The 20,638-nt window shown below is 38.5% G+C and overlaps 1 protein-coding gene across 1 annotated transcript in view; it reads left to right on the plus strand.

The window, feature by feature from the left end:
• The window catches only part of LUZP2 (leucine zipper protein 2), a 147,100-nt gene that overhangs the window by 61,922 nt on the left and 64,540 nt on the right, over window positions 1–20,638 (plus strand). The window contains exon 3 of the mRNA XM_054725292.1: window positions 18,892–18,954. Within this exon, the coding sequence (XP_054581267.1) occupies window positions 18,892–18,954 (63 nt within the window). The remainder of the gene's footprint in view (window positions 1–18,891; window positions 18,955–20,638) is intronic.

The raw sequence follows: 20,638 nt of genomic DNA on the forward strand, positions 1-20,638 counted from the left end.
TCATCCAATAATTTGTTCACATAGCAGATATCACTGATGTGGCCAGGAGTTTTTCATCTTTGTCAGGCATATTTGGAACCTCTCCCAAACCATCTTTGGGAATCTATCCCCAGAATGGAAGACATTATTCACCCTATGATATCGTCTTTCTTTGGGAGTTTTACAGCCAGGTAGATAAATTAGGCAGATGTAGAATTAAAAACACTCTATCCCACATATATTGACAAAAAGAGAGAGAGAAAGGATTGCAGAGAACAAAATGGCATTAATGTTGGATTGGAACAAATAAATTAGTGTCTTTTAAACAGATAAGTATTTATTTCATCGTTTTGCTATGTGAAACTAAAGTTTCTTCCCTGGTTATTTTAAGGAAACATTCCCACTCTGTCTGTTTTAACCTTGTCTGATCTAAGTATAGCCCCAACCCTATTCTCTCCCCATATTACCTTCCCCTTTACCTGTGGAAAAGGCTGTATTTCATTATTAAAGGCTATTCTTTCCTTCTACTGTTGTGTCTAAGTGTTCTCCCCTCTCACATTCTGCTTCCTAATTAAACTTCACACTTCAGATAACTACTTAATACCTGAGCCACTCTTGTGGAGGTTGTAAACTTTTCTGAATTTCCCTCTCCATGTTTAGTTGCAGCTTCAATGCTAGCATGAGTTAAAGGTCCAGGCGTCTGTGTGCGTGCATGTGTGTGTTCATGCGTGAGAGAGAGAGAGAGAGAGAGAGAGAGAGAGAGAGAGAGAGAGAGAGAGAGAGAGAGAGAGAGAGAGAACACTAGTGCTGCAAATTTCAAAGTAAAATGTAAATATTAATTTTGCTGAGAAGTGTTCCAAGCCTCCCAGAAATGCCAACTTTAACTCCTCTGGGCTACATAAAACCTACCTGATATCAATAACTGGCATTTACCGTGTCAGTAGTATAGCTTGTTCAGTCTGCATCTATATTTCTCAATGTATTGTCTATTGAAGCCAGGTGGCAGGCCTCATTCATCTTCATATCTCAGTTCCAATCAGAAAGGCTGATATATAACAGAATCTCAGTAAATGTTCCTAGAATTGGGTAGGATTAAAGGCAGATTGAGGCACATCCATCTTGGTATTCCAGACACATCATCTCTTTAGAGAAACTTTTTTTTACAGAGATTTTTAGGATTATTAAAAAACTAGAGGCCCAGTGCACGAATGGGTGGGGTCCCTAGGCCTGGCCAATGATCAGGGCCAATCAGGGCCGAGGCCGATTGGGGCCTGCTGGACAGGGGGAGGGACCGCGGGCTGATTGGGGCTTGCTGGCTGGGGGGGAGAGACGGGGTGTGGGAGGTTGGCCGCTGGCCCTAAGGAGGGAGCCAACCCTCAGCCCCCCTGGGAAAGGGGCCACATCTGGCGCCACTCACCCCTGGTTCCTCATCCTAGCCCACGGCCCGAAGGCCCTGGTGGGGTCAGGAGAAGAGGTGATGGTCGCCAGGCCGGGTGCAGAAGGAACAGACACCAGAACCCTGCCACCATGTGGTTCCCCGCCTCCCCCCCTCTTCTTTGCCTCACCACCATGCCACCACTGTGGTGGGCGGGCGGCGGGCAGAGGGCTGATAGGGGCCTGCTGGTCAGGTGGAGAGACTGGGCCCCAAGGAGGGAGCCAGTCCTTGTCTCCCCTGGGAAAGGGGCCACATCCACCACCCACCCACCCCCAGTTTCCTGTGCCAGCCCAGGGCCAAAGGCCCCGGTGGGGCCAGGAGCAGAAGGAACGAACGCCAGAGGCTGACGCTGCCAGCCATGGGAGGTTGGCTTGGGAGTACACTGACCACCAGGGGGCAGCTTCTGCATTGAGTGTCTGTCCCCTGGTGGTCAGTGTGCATCATAGTGACTGGTCAACTGGTTGTTCCAGTCATTCTGGTCTTTCGGTCCTAAAGGTCACTTAGGCTTTTATATATGTAGATATCACTGGGTTGGGGTCATCAGGGGTCTCTTATAAAGAGCATGGTTTGTACCCTAACCGGTTTGGCTCAGTGGATAGAGCATCAGCCTGGGGACTGAAGGGTCCCAGGTTCAATTCCGGTCAATGGCATGTACCTTGGTTGCGGGCACATCCCCAGTAGGGGGTGTGCAGGAGGCAGCATATCGATGATTCTCTCTCATCAATGTTTCTAACTCTCTATCCCTCTCCCTTCCTCTCTGTAAAAAAAATCATTAAATATATTTTTAAAAAAGAGCGTGATTTGTGAGTAGAATATTTCATGATTTTTGTGATTGCTCTGCAGTACAAAGTGGCCCTGGAGGCAATTGTAACAAACTGTTCATTTTTTATTTAAAACACCCAACCTATCCTCTTGCCCTATTAACATCTTCTCCCATCAGGTGAAATTTCCATTGGGTGTGGTCTTGCTGCCTCCTTCTTCTGCCTTCTGTTTACAGGAGCTGAGGGAGGCCAGACCCTCTATTTATTCTCTTGCACAATCATATTGCCTAAACATTCTGATCATACATTTTTCTGCCAGGACTTTGAAGGCTGAGGGAATATTTTGGAGGACCCATTAACAGTAGCTGCAGTCTAATCTTGGCTATTGTTTCTCTGCACAGCCTCCTGGGCTCCTCCAAAGCATCTGTTTCTGTTACTTTCAATCAAAACACCTGTCCTCTAAAGGTGCTAGTCCCTGGTTTTAGAAATCCTGTGTTTCGGATGCTGTTCACTCAAGAATTATCCAAGAAATTTGGTCTATTTTAATCTGTCACAGACTATCAGTTATATAAAAGTCTGAGGGGAATTGCTCTTGGTTAATATCTTTTATCAGAAAAAAAAATTAATTTGATTGGAGTTCTTGTCCTGATCATTACTGGTAGGAAATTCAATAGCTGTTGTTCTTGATTGGTGTCCCAGATTACAATTTACTATAATGAGAAGATAAATTGGCCATGGGATGAGTATCTTTATTTAGTAAAAAATATTTTCTGGAAAATATTTATGTTGCTTCCATGTCTTATCTATATATAAAAAGAGGTATTATGCAAATTAGCCAGCATGCCTTAAGGCATCATGACCAGCTCAGGAAGAGGCTGCATGCACAGATGGGCAGGGAGGCTGGGTCTGGGAATGGGCCAGAGCAGAGACACAACACAAGGGGCGCCTACTCTGAGCCGCCATGGCACAGCTGGGAGCAGGCCCCCAGTGGACACACACAGCAGTGGGGGCCTGCTCCCAGTGTCCACCATGTGGCTCGGAACACCCCACCCCCACGCCAGCAGACACACATAGGGGGGCCTCTGCATGTGAGCTGCAGAGGAAATACCTTTTCTGATCACTCTTTGGCTAAGCTCACCACTTGCAGTGTTCTTGGTAACTTGGGTAATAAGAACCTTAGTTCATTCTTAAGAAATGGTAATACTGAGTTATTATGTAATGATATTCATAAAATGGTTAAATATATTGTCAAATTATTTCTCAGAAGGGTTATACAAATTTATCATCCCTTTAACAGTATTTAAAAATAACCTTTCATTCTATTTTTACTCCCCCTCTCTTATCATGTACTTCATATTCTCTTTAAATTTTTTCAAACAAATTTGATATACTAAAAGATGTTATCTCTTGTGAATTTCAATTGTGTTCATTACTAGTGAGGTTGTCATCCACAATTTTCTCCATGGTAATAGTCAGTTAATGACCTTAAATCACTAAAATAATGTTCCTTTTTATTGACTATAATTAGTCTCTTGAAATTTTGTCATCTCTCCTACCAATCCGCTGCTATCAAACAGATATTAAGTATATTTGATTTCAGAGATCACCCATTCTGTAAAGTGTGCTGTTAACCTGAATTTATCCCCTCTGGGTACTTCATTCTTGATTTTAATTGTCAGAAAGGCTTTGTAGGGAGCCTGACTTGTACTAGAAGTTCCATGACCTCCAGTCTGCCTCTGAAGACTCATCAGACTGTCTTTAAATCAGATTTTGAGATGTCCTTCAGCGAAGGGCAATGCTTTCCTAATTTATTTAATAAGACTAGTTTGTGATGTTATGACTATTCCTATTTCACAAAGCCATTATTACTTCCAACCCACACTAAGAATTGTTTACTAACATCTGGAGAAATTCTTTAATTCAGAACTTATGAAGTCAATACAAGCATTTCTTTGAGAATGACTGAACCACATTTTTTTTTAAATATATTTTATTGATTTTTTACAGAGAGGAAAGGAGAGGGATAGAGAGCTAGAAACATCGATGAGAGAGAAACATCGATTCAGCTGCCTCTTGCACACTCCCTACTGGGGATGTGCCCGCAACCAAGGTACATGCCCTTGACCGGAAACGAACCTGGGACCTTTCAGTCCGCAGGCCGACGCTCTATCCACTGAGCCAAACCGGTTAGGGCTGAACCACATTTTTGGGTGAGCTTTAATGGGGTTACATTGGGAAGTAATTTCCCCAAACTATAATGATACATGGGTCCTTATTCAATTTTCTTTTCATTCCTTATCTTCCCTCACTAAGGAAGTGAGCGAAACCTGGACTTTCCATAGTTACATTTGATTCGGGTCTTCTCTGGTTCTCGTCTGCCTGCCTCACATCCCCCTCCAGCTCCTTCTCCTCTCCCTGGTTCTTTTTATCCTGGGTCCCCACTTCCCCTTCCTCCACCTTCTTTCTCCTTGTTATAATAAATGTTCAGGTTGTTCTGATTCCCTTTTATGTGTCTAGACACTGGCTTTCCCCACATCATTCTGCACTGGGCTATTTCTTTTATCAGAGTAGTTTCTATCGTTGCAGACTTTTCTCAGTCATTTACTTACAATTACTGAAAATTCAACTTATACTAGGACACCAGTGCTGGTCTAATTCAGTGGCATTCTGAAGGTGGTCTGTTCCCTCTAATGTGTTTTGCACAATGTATGCTACTAATTATGGGTACTTATGCCCATCTGGAATGATTTCACTCTGTACCAGTATTTCTTTGCTCTGTTTGCTATAAGTCTCAGCTATAATCCCTAATCTAAACACTGTTTCCTGCCCTGGCTGTAGTAGCTCAGTAGTGCATCTATTAAACCATTTGAGAAGATTAAAGCACTTTGGGGAACCAAAAAGCATATTTAAAATGGTAATTACTTATTAATTCTTCAACAGTCCTCTCTTCCCACATTTTGAGTCCACATTTTATACTCATCAAAATGGAGATTAATGTAAGCATACAGAAGCAGTAGAAGCACATATGGATTTTTTAATCAACCAGTAAACCCCATGTTTTAGGAGAATCCTGCACTCTGTAAGTTTTAGTTTATGTTTTTCTCTCAATGACATTTTAGTATATGGCATCCGAAAAAACAATTTTATTTTTTACATTTACAAAGGACTTTCACATTTAGTTTTTACATTTAGTTTTCCTTTTATTCTCTCACTAGCATAGTGAAGAGGCAGGCATAATTATAGGTGGAGACACAGAGGCTTAGAAATGTCACAGAACATATATGTCCATGGTAAAAGCTTGTAAATGGTAGACTCAGGACTAAAATATATGTCCTGTGAATTCTGTTTCATTTTTTTCCCTCTATAGTTCTCTATCAATTAGAAAGTAAACTCTTGATTTCCACTGTAAGGAGAATGGTATTAGAAGACTTTCTCCCTTGTTCTTGTCTAATCAGCCAAGTACAGGTGCACACTGCATGAGCAGATGGAAATGCAATTAAGACAGATGTGATGACAGTTCATTCTCAGACTCTAATGCTTTAAAACCCCAGTGCTAGTCTAAAAGCACATATCACAGCAGGCATACCACAAGAAGAATCAAATGTGGGCACAAAATTTGGACAAGCGGTAGGTCTTTCTAAATTTTGAAAGTGAAATGGCATTTAGTGATTTCAAAATCCTAGAGCTATTCATGACTTCCTTAGGTAGTGAATACTTTTTTACTTTTTTGAACTTAATTAGAAGAAAATCAAGGTAAATGCAGAATCATTGGTCATTTACACTATAACTCCAGCATAAGTGAGAATGATAGAGTGTGAAAAGCTTTGGGCTTCAGAATGTGAACTATTGTACCTGTATTATGTGAAGAGCCTAGATTAGTGCTGGGGGCAGGCTTTGAGCATCACTTCCCTCCCACCTCCCTCAGGAAAACCCTTGGATCTTAGATACTATTTTCAACACTAAAAAAAATGCTGAATAGGCCTTCTAATTGGGATAAATGTTAATCCCTGAGGAGAGAGATATCAATATGAATATCCTCATGGGTCAGAGTTGAAAAAGCTGAAGCCACATTGGAGTTATGCTCTGAACCTTATTATTTGGGAGAAATAGTTGCAAGAAAGTGAAGAATACAGGACCTGTGATCAGATGAAGATGCCAGTCCACCTTTGCCACTTAAGAGCAGTGTGACATTGCCCTGGCTGTTTTTGCTCAGTGGTTAGAGTATCAGCCCACAGACAGAAGGGTCACAGGTTCAATTTCTGGTCAAGGGCATTTACCTTGTTGCAAGTTCGATCCCAGCCCAGAAAGGGTGTGTATAGGAGGCAACCAATCAATGTGTCTCTCTCATGTCAACCTCTCTCTCTCTCTCTCTCTTCTCTCTCTCTCTCTCTCTCTCTCTCTCTTTCTTTCTCTCAGCTTCCCTACTTAAATCAATGAAAATAATATCCTACAATGAGGATTTAAAAACAGAAAAATGCTGTGTGGGCATTGTGCAAGTCACTTGACCTCTCTGAGTGTCAGTTTTGTTTAATGTTCCTGCTAAGTAGGAATACTACATCTTGCTAGCAAACTCACAGAGTTGTTAAGAAGCTTGTATAAGATGCTACCTGAAATTTTTATGGTTTTTGGTGAAAAAAAAAAAAAATATATGTATATATATATATATATATATATATATATATATAGTCACTTTTGAGCTTTAACACCTGCCAGAGATTAATAAGCATAAAATGACCAACCCTCAGATACTTTAGAGAGCATTAATGGTGGGAGGACATAAAGTAAGACAAAGAGATTCTAAAAGAATTAAAACCTATCCATTTCTTCCTCTCACTCTGCAGTGGTTCTAATGGGCATAAGACTCTCCTGAGAGAACTGCTAAAATGTAGGTTCCTATGCTGCATATCCAGATATTGTGATTCACCCAATCTGGGCAGGAACCAGGATTCTGGCTTATTGTTAAATGCCCTAGATCATTCTTAAGGTAATTTGAGGACCCCCAACATGAGAAATCTTGACTAAGACCTTTATCTATGCTGCTTTCTTGCCCTCCCCTGCAGGCTGTCATAATTAATTGTAATAAACTCTTCAGAGTCTCCTTTGCAGCTGTCTGGGGCTACATACCTAAGTTATGGCCAATATTCTGTAAACAGGAGAGATGTGGGCACCTTCCAGATTTTATCTCTGAAGGATGGTGGGATGTAACTATAGAGGTGAGGACATCATGGCCCAAACAGGCAAAGGCAACACATCCAGTGAGAAGAGATCTGGTCTTTAATAACTTCAAGAGTCACAACAGTTTGGCTTTTGTGTAAAGTCAGAGAAGAAACATTCTATTTTATTTAAGATTCTACTATTCTGGGTCTCTATCACCCAGGGCTAAACACAGTTTTGTTTTGTTTTTCTAACAAATAAAAGTATCAAATGATCACCCAGGATTGGAACAATGCAATATTATAATGTGAAATGCAGAGATTTAGTTATCTCACTTGCAAAATGGGCATTCTAGCACCTCCCTCATAAGACTATTTAAGAACCATCCTATATAATAAGTAATATGCAAACTGACCATCACTCCAACACACAAGATGACTGCCCCAATGTGATCAAAGATGGCCATCCCCATGTGGACACAAGATGGCTACCACAAGATGGCCAGCAGAGGAGGGCAGTTGTGGGGACCAGGCCTGCAGGGGAGGGCAGTTGGGGACCAGCCCTGCAGGGGAGGGCAGTTAGGGGTGACCAGGACTGCAAGGGAGTACACTTAGGGGTGCCTGGGCCGGAAGAGGAGGGCAGTTGGGTGTGACCAGGCCTGCAGGAGAGGACAGTTGGGGGGGACCCAAGCTTGCAGGGGAGGGCAGTTGGGGGGGACCAGGCCGGCAGGGGAGGGCAGTTGGGGGCAACCAGGCTGGCAGGGGAGGTCAGTTAGGGGCAATTGGGCCAGCAGGGGAGCAGTTAGGCCTCAATCAGGCTGGGATCTGGCCTAAATGGGCAGTCAGACATCCCTCGAGGGGTCCCAGATTGGAGAGGGTGCAGGCTGGGCTGAGGGACACCCCCCCCCCATGCACGAATTTTGTGCCCAGGCCTCTAGTCTATATAATAAAAGTCTAAGCAGCAACTGTTACGATGGAACAACCAGAACGACTGTTCACTATGATGCACACTGATCACCAGGGGCAGATGCTCAATGCAGGAGCTGCTCCCTAGTGGTCAGTGCACTCTCACAGGAGGAGCACCACTCAGCCAGAAGCCAGACTCATGGCTGGAGAGCACAGTGGTGGTGGCAGGAGTCTCGCCTGCCTCTGCAGCAGCAGTGCTAAGGAGCAGTGAACCGAATGGTAAGGAGTAGCGGGCAGGCAGATGGTAAGGAGCAAAGAGTCCTGGACTGCAAGAGGGATGTCTGACTCCAAGCTTAGGCCCATGGACATCCCCTGAGGGCTCCCAGACTGCAAGAGGGCACAGGCTGGGCTGAGGGAGCCCTCCCTCCCCCCCGCCAGTGCAAGAATTTTGTGCCCAGGGCCTCTAGTTAAAGATAAATATGCATGCAAACTGTGTGATGAAGTATCTGTACTTTGTGAGCAGTCATATTTATTTTTATTACTAATGAAAAATTTATAAAACATTTTTTATGACTATAAGCCATTGACTATATGATTAAGATACTATGCTAAGGTTGGTAGTGTAACTTAGAAAGAAATCTACCTCCAACTCTAAGCTTTGAGACTTGAGTGAATGCCAGGCCAAAAGATCTTGAGCAAGAAACACTAGCTGAGTCTACATTTGGCATCAAAACCCTAATGAGCTTATTGGGGACCACATTGCAAGTCAAGCAATGGCAATGTAGAGTTTCAAGGACCTTATAAAATACTGAGGGGATGTCTGTGAAAAGTTATTTAAATGGTTGATTTATTATTCATGTGCAAGGTTTATGATAAAGGCTGTTTGAATCATATTCCCATCATCATGAAAAATAGCCTCGTCACAGTACTGCAGTCAGAAAGATTTATGGGTGTACTTTTGCCATATTTGAGAGGTCTGCTTAGTAAGGACACTGGAGTAGCATATGAGGGTGGCCATGTGTTAGTCAGATAATTTGTATTACTTAAAATCACTCAAGGTGGGGCTGGTGGAGTTGAAAACATGAGGGTAGTTAACTTAAACTATTTGTAAGTGATATGAACCAGAGAGATTTTATTTAGCTGTGAGCACAAATCCAGAAATGGACTGCCATTATATTCTCTCTGTATAAATCTGGGGCAAGTGCTCACATTTGCTTTCAGTAGTGCTTCTCAAACTTGAGTGAGCAGCAGAATCACCTTAGAAGCTACTTAAGTACAGGTAACCAGGCCCTGGTATCAGAGATTCTGACACAGTAAGTTTGGGTCAATTTGGGGCCTAAGAATTTGTATTTCTAATAAGTACCCAGGTGATACTGCTATTCCAGAAAACATATTTGAGGATGGTTGTCGTGAGTAAGGAAGCTGATAGTGTGTATTTTTGTGTTGAGTTCATGGTGGAAACTGGAGCACTTAACTGTGTGTATTGGGGATAAAAATAACTAGAAAAGATTGAATATAACTTTATTTTAATATCAAAATGCTTCAAATATTCAGTAAAAGGTAAATAATATTTACCCATCATACCTATTCTCTCTTGCTGGAACCATGATTTTAAAAGCAGGAAATTTTGAATCATACAATGAAGATAAATTTCAAATTTCAATGTAAATATAATTTAAAATGGAAGATCTTTGCTGACATGAATGACAGCTGCGATAAAGCAAAATGCTTTTAGAAACATATTGGAATTTTAGTGAGCATATTTTATGAAAACTTTTAAAAACCAAACATGATGAACACAACTCATTGTGTGAATTTTACTTTTTAAAAATATATCAAATTTACTTGATAAAAATATATCAATTTTAAAAAGTATTAATATCCTCTTTATTTAGTGTGCTTATTTATAACTTTTATGTTATTTTAGCAAATACCAAAAAGTATGCATAGTTTAATTTGTGATCTATTTGAAGTAGTTAATTATTTCAATAGGTCTTAAGTTCTTAACTATTAAAATTGCTACTTTAAGAACTTTCAAAGAGCTGAAACTGGTTTGGCTCAGTGGATAGAGTGTTAGTCTGCAGACTGAAAGGTCCCAGGTTCGATTCCGGTCAAGGGCATGTGCATTGGTTGCTGGCACATCCCCAGCAGGGGGTGTGCAGGAGGCAGCTGGTTGATGTTTCTAGCTCTCTCTCCCTTCCTCTCTGTAAAAAATCAGGAAAATATTTTTTTAAAGGAACTTTCAAAGAGCTCTTTGTAGTGTAAAGCTACTATGAACATTAAAGTAGTTTTATCATATAATTTAAAAATAGTTTTATTAATATCCATCTCTTTATGCAATCATACTGATATTTTTTCAAAGAATATATTATTTTTTTTATTGATTTCATAGAGGAAGGGAGAGGGAGAGTGAGATAGAAACATCATTGATTGGCTGCCTCCTGCACTTCCCACACTGCGGACTTAGCCCACAACCCAGGCATGTGTCCTGACCAGGAATTGAACCATGACCTCCTGGCTTATAGATCGATGCTAAACCACTGAGCCACTCTGACCCAGCAAGGAATATATATTTTACATGAGAAATCTAATACACCTGGCTTAAATGATGAATATACCAATTATTTCTGTCTATTGTTTTATAGATTATGAGGTCAGGTATTTTGTTTTTAATACAATTGAATAGATATGTTTGTTTGATGTACATTTTTTTAGCCCTGAATAAGATTCCATTGTCTGACTACATCACAGTTTATGCATTCATTCACCTACTGAAGGATATCTTAGTTGCTTCCAAGTCTTAGCAACCAGGAATAACATTGCTTTAAGTATCCTTGTGCAGATTTTATGTGTATATGCATTTTTAACTCCTTTGGGAAAATATCAAGGAGCATGATCTCTCAATCATGGTAAAAGTTTATACAACTTTGTAAGAAACTGTCAAAAACTGTCTTCCAAAGTGGCTGTACCATTTGGTAGTCTCACCAGCAGTGAATGAGAGTTCCTGTTGTTCCAGATCTTCCACAGCATTTGGTGTTGTCAGTAATTTGAATGTTTGCCATTCTAATGGATGTGTAGTGGAATCTCATTGCTGTTTTAAATTGCAATCCCTAGTGACATAATGTGGACATCAATACTGTATGTAAAGGTATTTTTGTACCCACCATGTCTTTTTGTATGCAGTATACATGGGTTACAGGAAGACTTATTTACTATTCGAAGAATGAATGGATGAATGATAAAATGAATCTAATCAAAACTAGGGCTCTGACTTTAATGGTAAATATTCTGACACAAATAGAGGCCAAAACTGAGACGGAGAGAGGAAACTTTGTCATGAGGTCCTTTGGCATCATCATATGAGCAGCTGCCTCCTCCACTGCATTCAGAATGCACTCTGAACACAGATGTTTTCTCCAAGATCAAATTAATCATTCACATGCAAAATAATAATACTGACATAATTTCCTTTCAAAGGAGAAAGTCCATGTAGAACTAGCAGTCCTTGTTCTCACAGCATGCCCAATCACTTGGAGTGCAATTGCTGTAGCAAGATTAAGTCTTACATAAGCAGAAAAAGATACTGGAAGAATACTTAATGTTTAAGGTACATGACTAAACTTTCAGATAGGACTGAGCAAACTTCTGCTTAAGAAAAAGGTAGTAGCTGATGCATTTGACCCTAAATAAAGAATATTTTGGCCCTAACTGGTTTGGCTCAGTGGATAGAGCGTCGGCCTATGGACTGAAGGGTCCCAGGTTCGTTTCCGGTCAAGGACATGCACCTTGGTTGCAGGCACATCCCCAGCATGTGCAGGAGGCAGCTGATCGATGTTTCTAAATCTCTATCCTTCTCCCTTCCTCTCTATAAAAAATCAATAAAATATATATATATATTTTTTTTAAATAATATTTTGATTTTAGTATCAATTTTTCTTCAGACTTCTCTATTGGTCTATCTGAGCTTCTTTAGTTCAATAATAAACACTAAGCAGTTATTTTTACTTGTTGCCTGCAGCTTTAACCAAGCTCCAGTAGGGTTTGAGTAGATATCCAGAAGAAACTATCTAGTGCTAACATCTTAGTGATGCCATTGTAATAACCTGGTTATTATTTAACAGGAAAGGAGGAAAGGGGAAGCTAGATATAGGCAAGTCATTTACGTAGCTTTGCCAAAAAGCTGCATTTAGCATTCTCCAAGTCTGTTCTCATCTGGTTGATGGGGGAAGGGACTGGACAAAGGCGGTTTAAATGCATGCCCAGTAAGGTCTGAATGACATGAGAAGATGCCTTATCTGCCTGTCAATGAAACCTAAAAGTGAGTCAATGGCCAGAATGGGCATGGCCACTGCAAGGAGATAAACCTGAATATTTAAACTTCCCAACAAAGGAAGTTCCCTTCTCTCTCTCCTGCGCTGGGTTCCCCGCTCTCCTGTGGCAGGGGGTTGTGCTCTCCTGCTCCCACATGGCACACAGCCATGCTGGACTCCACAAAATAGACTAATGGACTGTAATTTGGCCTGGATGCTGAACTTCACCAGATTACAACGTAGAATGGAGACTCTGGACACTGACCTTGTTTCTGGCTCTGCTGGAACCCCAGCTGCGCCTTTTGCAGGACTGGCTTAAGGGGTAGGGAACTTTGAAACCCAAGAAATGTAACTTCACACAAATAAAGCCTTCTTCCACATCCCATCCTCCCATAGGGGCTTCTGAAAATGCTTATTTCAGCAGCACCCCAAGAACCTTTACCTGCTCCCACTAGAGACCGGGGAGTTTAATTCTCTGGTAATTTTCATGCGGCTCAATTTGTTCTACTTACTAAGTCAGATAGAATCTAGATTGCTCTATAATAAAAATAAGTATAACATCCTAGGAAAGTGAATAATATTACTCTTACTGCACTGTTTACTAAGAAATAGCATTTGAATCAGTACAGATTAGACACTTTGGCTATAGACACTGAGTAGAAATTATATATATTTTTGCAAATTATATACCTACAAAATAGGCATATCTACTTAATGTTTGAAACTAAAGCAAATTTTCCCATGGTTTATATTTCCACCAATGTACCTATATTAAAGCACTTAGGTATTGACAGACAAAAAATCTGTAAATACTTTTCTTCCTTATTCTAGAAGCTATAATTTTTTTAAATTTTATTTTATTGTTTAAAGTATTATAAATAGTAGCTATAATTTGAACTTGTTTTTGGTTGGGAGGGAAGTAATTCCATATGGTTTATTCTGCTTGGACTTTTTCTCCATTATCAATTCTGAAACTATTTTGTAACAATTCATCTTTCTCTATTTTAAAATTCTACTTTTTTTTCTTTTATGTGGCTTAGAATAAATAAAAAAGATTTATGTACACATTTCTTATTTTCTGTAGTTTCTTGACAGTTAAGCTTTCTAAATGAAAGATTTTTTCCCCTTTATTGCCTTCTTTATCACTTATTTTAAAACAAGAACTTTGGAATAACAATCTTTAAACTTAAGGATTAATCTATTTTTAAAGTGGACTGTCTGACTTAACAACTTTTTAAAAATGTGTATTTTTTTTATTGATTTCAGAGAGGAAGGGAGAACAAGAGGGAGATAGAAACATCAATGAGGAGAGGCAATTGTTGATTGGCTGCCTTCTGCACATTGGACCTAGCCTGGAACCCAGGCATGTGCCCTTGACAGGATTCGAACCTGAGACCCTTTGGTCTGCAGGCCGATACTCTTATCCACTGAGCCAAACCAGCGAGGGCTGACTTATCAACTTTTTAGGAGTGTGGGGAACCATAAATACTACATGAAAAGTGCCTAGTGTTGTAGACTATATCCTGATTTCATAAACATCAAACAGTGAAAAATATTTTCATCTAAGAAATGTTAAAATAAACATCTATGGTTTAGATCTCAGTCCTATACCTCATCCCTTTCCTGAGGTGTTCTCAATAAAGGACACTTAGAAAATTTGTAAAATGCCATAACATCTGCCAATATTTTAGAAATAAAGCATTTATGTTTCATATTACCCCTAAATTCTGTTAAGATTTCCAATTACAAAATGACTTGTTTCAAAAAGCATGCCCATTTTCCAGGAATTTTAAAACACAGTTAAATGGAAACAAATGTGGATCTCAAGCAGTCATATATAGTGGTTTTGCACATCCCTTTTTAAAAGTCCTAAAATAGGAGGTGCTTTTCATAGTGACACACAGCAATCTCTGGTTTTAGTTTGAATACCACTGCAGGTGTTTTTACTTTAGGGTCACATTTAATTGCACTTTAAAGACATTAACAGTTTTTAGCTGCATAACAGCAATGGTATATCTTATTTAAATCCAGAAAATAATGTGATAAACACATTTACATACTTTATTATATTTGACGATCCTAAATGATCCCAGATTCTGACTTACAGAAAATTGAGACCTCATAGTTCCACCTTGTAATTAAGTACAGCGGTTTACAGTCTCTCCTTTAGTTGTCACAGTAATTCTATTCCTGTCGTATAATTATAGATACCTCCTCCTATTTGGTTCCTGTGTATTTTCTGAACCTCATTCCTCAGGCTTTCTCTTCATTCTGCATGAAATCCTCATAATATAAATTCATGTTTGGCTTGTTTTATCCATTATTGGTTTCTATTATTTACAAACAAAAATCCTAATTTTATTTTAGAGCACTTTGTAAAATCAAGACTCACCATAATTTCAGAATTTTTACATTTTCATATAGCAAGATTATAGAGATACACTAGGTTTATATATCTTTCTTTTGGGTAGCCCAGAATGTTGGGATTGAGACACCATGTAAAATATATTATGATGTTTTAATTTCACAGGCAAAAATCAAATTAGATTAAGCAGATGTATTATTTATTAAGAAATATTTTCTGTTACTATCAGGTTTGAGTTTTAGCATATCGACATTGGGGAATAATAAATGACATTTTTAGGCAGGGCTGAGACATATACAAACTGGGTTCCCAAGAAGCTGGTAGGAGCATTTGTTTTAACCTACCCCAAATTTGTACGGCATCCAGTTGGGAGGAAAATACCTATGTAGGTGTTAAGCAAGATCTCTTTTCTTTTTAGACAAGGCAAAATACTTAGATATATTCTCTGCCCACATCCTGATAAGCTATGGCATTAGTGTTTGATCTAATCTTGGTTACTTGACGGTCCTTTGCTAGTCTGAATCATATATATATATATATATATATATATATATATATATATATATATATATATATATATATATATTGATTTTAGAGAGGAAGGGAGAGTGAGAGAGAGATAGAAACATCATTAATAAGAATCACTGATCATCAGCTGCCTCCTGCACACCCCCTACTGAGGATCGAGGTCAAAACCAGGCATGTGTCCTGACTGGTAATCAAATAGTGACCTATTGGTTTATAGGTTGATGCTCAACCACTGAGCTACACCAGCCTGGGCACTATGAATCTTAAGGAAGTGGCAGAATTATGTGATTATAGGGTGGACAAAAAGATTTAAGTATGGCATCAATATAATAGAAAGGCTGGTGCTAGAAAGATGTAACTGAAAAACCCAGTCTACTAGCTTCCAGCAAGGCTGTGTGAAGGGGAGTAGAGGAACCAACATCATCACTGGGATTCAGTATTTATATGTACCCAGGTGTTCTTTGTCTATGTTAGGTCTATTCTCAGATAAGTTCAGATTTGGTGGTTACCCTCAGCATCCTTTTCTCCCTAATTCTCAAGTATAAAATATTTATGTTTCAGTCTCATCAGTGATGTTCTTGTTACTTTATCAAATCTGGACCAAGACTCTGATTGGCTGGGCTTGAGTCTCATTCTGTTCCCTTGATGTAGTGGGTAGAGTTTGTGTCATACAGCCACATGAAATTAGCATGGAAAATATTTCTCATAAGAAAAATCAGGGTGTGGTTATTAGAAGAAATGATGATGGAAGCATGACATGAAGAAAGAACAGACATTTAATCATTTGATGACTCTTTTAATCTACCTTTATGTATATCCTCTCAAGTGAGGCATATTCATAATTGTATTCTGGAATTTTGGATATAGTTATCTGTGCAAGTTGTTTCTTTAGATCTTATAAAATTATCATTAAGTTTGATATGGATGAGATCCTTCACTTAGAAGGTAGAAGTAATGACACAAGTCTGATTGCCAAATTGTAAAAACCCTGTTTTTAATGCCTAAATGCTATCAAGCCTGTTTTTTTGGGGGAAGAGGGGGAATTAAGAAAGTAGTCACTAATCATGAGTGGAAAGGTTAAATCCATGCATTGTCTGGGAACCAGTATCCCCTCATGAGCGCTGTGTGCCATCAATGCTGAAGAACATGCCATCTAAGAATAATCTCAGTATGGGCCTTGGCAAGCTCCCTTGTGCCCCACAATTGGCCCCATTGTGGGTGATTATAATTAATTATCCCCAATTCTGGATATGTTTCAAAATAGTGAAATACTGTAATTCTTCAGCTCTAAAAATGGCATTTAGCTTAATGGAAACATATTGCTTTATACAGTTGCCCAGAATTACTAACCGCCAGAGCAGACTATGGACACACAGTATAACAGCAGCTTATTTTTGGATGGCGTCCATGTGGAGGAGTGGCAGCCTTCCCAGTGCTAATCCAAATGCAATGTCCAAGACTATTGTAAACATTTCCGGTGAAATAATGTTTTATTCACTGCTTTCTCTCTCACCTTAGAATTGAAAAGAATGAACAAAAGTCAAGAAAAATAAGAAAAGTTTTAAGTGAAGATGCAAATTTTAAGTAGTATAGACTATATTTGTGAATTTTTAAATATATTAACTTATTATCATTTCTAATAAAGTTAATCATGTGTGGATGTTTTGTGTTTTATATGCATCTTCATTTCAAATGTGCTTCATTCACTTTTTTCTTATTTTTATTTAAATTTTATTTTGTATATATCTTAACTTTTTATTTTGCAATATTTTTTATATAGAAAAGAACAGGGCACATTAATACAGAATGTTCTCATGTACCTTTACCCAAAACCTCTAATGTAACAGCAGAAAGAATGATAAAACAATTATTGAACCAACAAATTAACATTAATACAGTAATATTAAATAAACTATAGACTTTATTTCAATTTCACCAGTCTTTTCATTAAAATAATATAACTATAGAAAGATAAAATATATTAGTGAATATCAAATCTCTAGAGCTATAGCTTTATGTACAAAATAATAGAATAAGTAAAAAAGGGAAAATGGACCATTGCATTACAAATAATTAAGACTGCACATATCAAAACATTATAGACATGAACAGAAAAAAAAAACAACTAGGGGATTTTTTTAGCCTACAATCTGAGCAATACTGCAGAGTTAGACATCAGTATGTATTTCATTATTGTAGTTTACAAGCTTTTAAATACAGAAATAATGTATATTATTAAAGTCTCTTTAAAAACCCTAATCTTGTGCTCAATGATGCATACAAATATTTGCAAAAAGGCATTATTGAGTGGATCAAGGTAACTCCTCATATGTGTAAAACATTTTATGGTATTAAAATTCTTAATGGGTGTTTTAGAATTTCAACTCATAGCTAAAGAGAAAAAATAGACAAATGGTTATTCTGAACTGGTGTACCTCCTCTTTGTATGGCAGAAAAATAAAATAGGAAATGTTCAAAATCAGGTAAGAATTGTGAATGAAGAACTCTTAAATGTAACGTATCCATTTATTCAGTTACTCATTCACTCTGCATAAATTTTCATCCATTTGCTCATGGTGCTCATCAAATTGACGCTCTTAGAGTAATTATGCAGGAGATGTACCTTGCCATTGCACTGTTTGCTCCCAGAGAGACATTACAAAGTCAAAATGCTATGAGTTTTTGCAAAGTTTTGCTCTACTTTTGCCGCCTCTATAAAAGGAGTCTGGGATATTCAGTTACTGGGGCAAAGAATAAAAGCCTAAGTGTAATGAGACAGAAATTATTGAATGACTCTAAGGGTTTAGATGCATGTAGCTTTCATGTCAGAAGTAACAAACATTTATCTAAAAATCTAGGTAAATTATAAGACGTTCAAAAGTTAACTGATCTGTCTGTATCTGTACACAGCAGTGAGAGCATACATATGAGGCCTGGAAGACAAAATAGGTTCTGAGCATCAAGATGTCCTTTGAGAGCAATGCAGGTGTCAGGAATAGAAGAGGACTCTAAAACAGCTTCTTTAAAAGGAATGCAGACCCTGATGGATCATTGGCTGTATTATAGTAGGGTCCAAGGTGACTGGCATCCACATGATAGTGTAAATAAATGCTTGCTGTTTAGAGGGGTGCTTTTGGAAATTAGCATTAATTGCAGATTTGAAACTAAAATTATAAAATTATGTTATAAAATATAAAACAGATTTTAAATATAAGGCCAAATAAAGTTCCATGTTTTTCATGATTAATGCTAATATTTCCACATTTTAATTGAATAGAAGTAACAGTCTTTTAGACTGAAGATTCTACTCAATTTATCTAAATATATTATATCTCATATCATTAAGGACTTTTTTGTGAACAAAACATAGAGAAATGCAATGCTGCTCGCATATTTAAAGGGATTCTTAATATTTGATCACCTCTTAACAATAAAACTTAATTTCTTTCCTCAGAATAAAAGCTTGAAAAACAAACTCTTATCAGGAAATAAGCTGTGTGGCATCCGTGCAGAAGAGGTAAGTAAATATTCTCTTCTAGCTTCAACTGGATAGAAACAATATTAGTGCTAGACTTTTTTTTAACTAGACATCTTGTGACCTTTTCCCCTTCTAACATAAGTGCAAACATTGGAATAAGTAAAGAAAACTTTTAGATATATATTGAATGTTTTAACATTGCATAATCAAAGAAAACCAAAAAAGACTTGTGCATTTCTTAGGGGGAAAAAAGTTATTCTGCTTAATCCAGGTTTAACTAAAATCAATTTCCTATATTCCTAATCTCCCAAATCTATTTATATTTTATGATTCCTGATTTAATGTAGAATATGTAGGGTATAGTAATAATTCTTAGTGATATTAGTGAGATAGTAGAGATAGTATCAGTAGAAATGGATTATTTACACCTCAAGGATAGGAGACAGGAGGCACTGAGTTAGTTGGTTTCCCCAAAAAGCTCACACAAAGATGGGATGAGTTGTGTAAGTATTTATTAATGGAAACATCTGTGAATAATAAGGAACATGCATCAGAGTCTTCATACCATGATGCAGATCCCATGCCTGTGAAGGAAGGTGGAGGGAAAGGCAGTTTGAGAAGAAAAATGGCTTACACAAGTTAAAAGTTGACCCCTTTGCCCAAAACACTCTAGACATAAGGCACAGAGTTGGTGATATACCTCTATCATTTCTTAAATATTGCAGCCAATTTTTGTTCACAAAAACCTCTTCCTGTTATTATTACCATCTAGCAGAACAGACAGGAAAGATTGCCTAGTGACTCACAGTCACTGCTTTGTAGGAGTCCAACTAGGAAGTAGTGGCATGTATCTCATTGTACCTTATTTGCCAAAACTAGGTCACTTGCCTAGCCAATTTGAAAGGAAAATGAAAAGTGTTATTAGGGCCCTAATCAGTTTGGCTCAGTGGATAGAGAGAGCATCAGCCAGGGGACTGATGGGTCCTGGGTTCAAGGGCATATGCTTCAGTTGCCGGCTTGATCCTTGTTGAGGATTGCAGGCTCCATCCCTGTGAGGGAGGTAACCAATCGATGTGTTTCTCTCACATTGATATTTTTCTCTGTGTGTCTCTCCCTCTCCACTATCTCTAAAAATCAATGGGAAAGAAAAAGAAAAAAGAAAGTGACATTAGGTTGGTAGCCATGTGCCCATCCAGAATTTGGGATTTCTTTTATTAAATAAAATGAAAACACTCCTTGATGGACATGTAAAAGTCCTTATTATAAACACTAAAGTTAAAGTCTAACATGCAACTTAATAATCCAGTTTATGTCTTTACAGTAATATTTTATATAAAATTAATATAAATTTTCAATACATGGAAATGACAGGTTGATGCCCCCTAAAGCAAAAAATCAAACTGAATGGCTTGTAGTATTTCTTTCATTGTATTTTTCTATTTGGATAGAGATCAACTATTATATTGTTTATATTTTCTACATTTCTAAAAATATTACATACTAGAGGCCCAGTGCACAAAATTCGTGCATGGGGGGGGTACCCTCAGCCCAGCCTGGACCCTCTCCAGTCTGGGACCCCTGGGATAAGTCCAAAATTGGCAGTCAGACATCCCTCTCACAATCTGGGACCGCTTGCTCCTAACTGCTCACCTGCCTGCCTGCCTGATTGCCCCTAACTGTCCCCCTGCCAGCTTGATTGCCCCTAATTTCCCCCCATGCCAGC

The sequence above is a fragment of the Eptesicus fuscus genome, chromosome 13, assembly GCF_027574615.1.
Source record: "Eptesicus fuscus isolate TK198812 chromosome 13, DD_ASM_mEF_20220401, whole genome shotgun sequence".
NCBI lineage: Eukaryota > Metazoa > Chordata > Mammalia > Chiroptera > Vespertilionidae > Eptesicus > Eptesicus fuscus.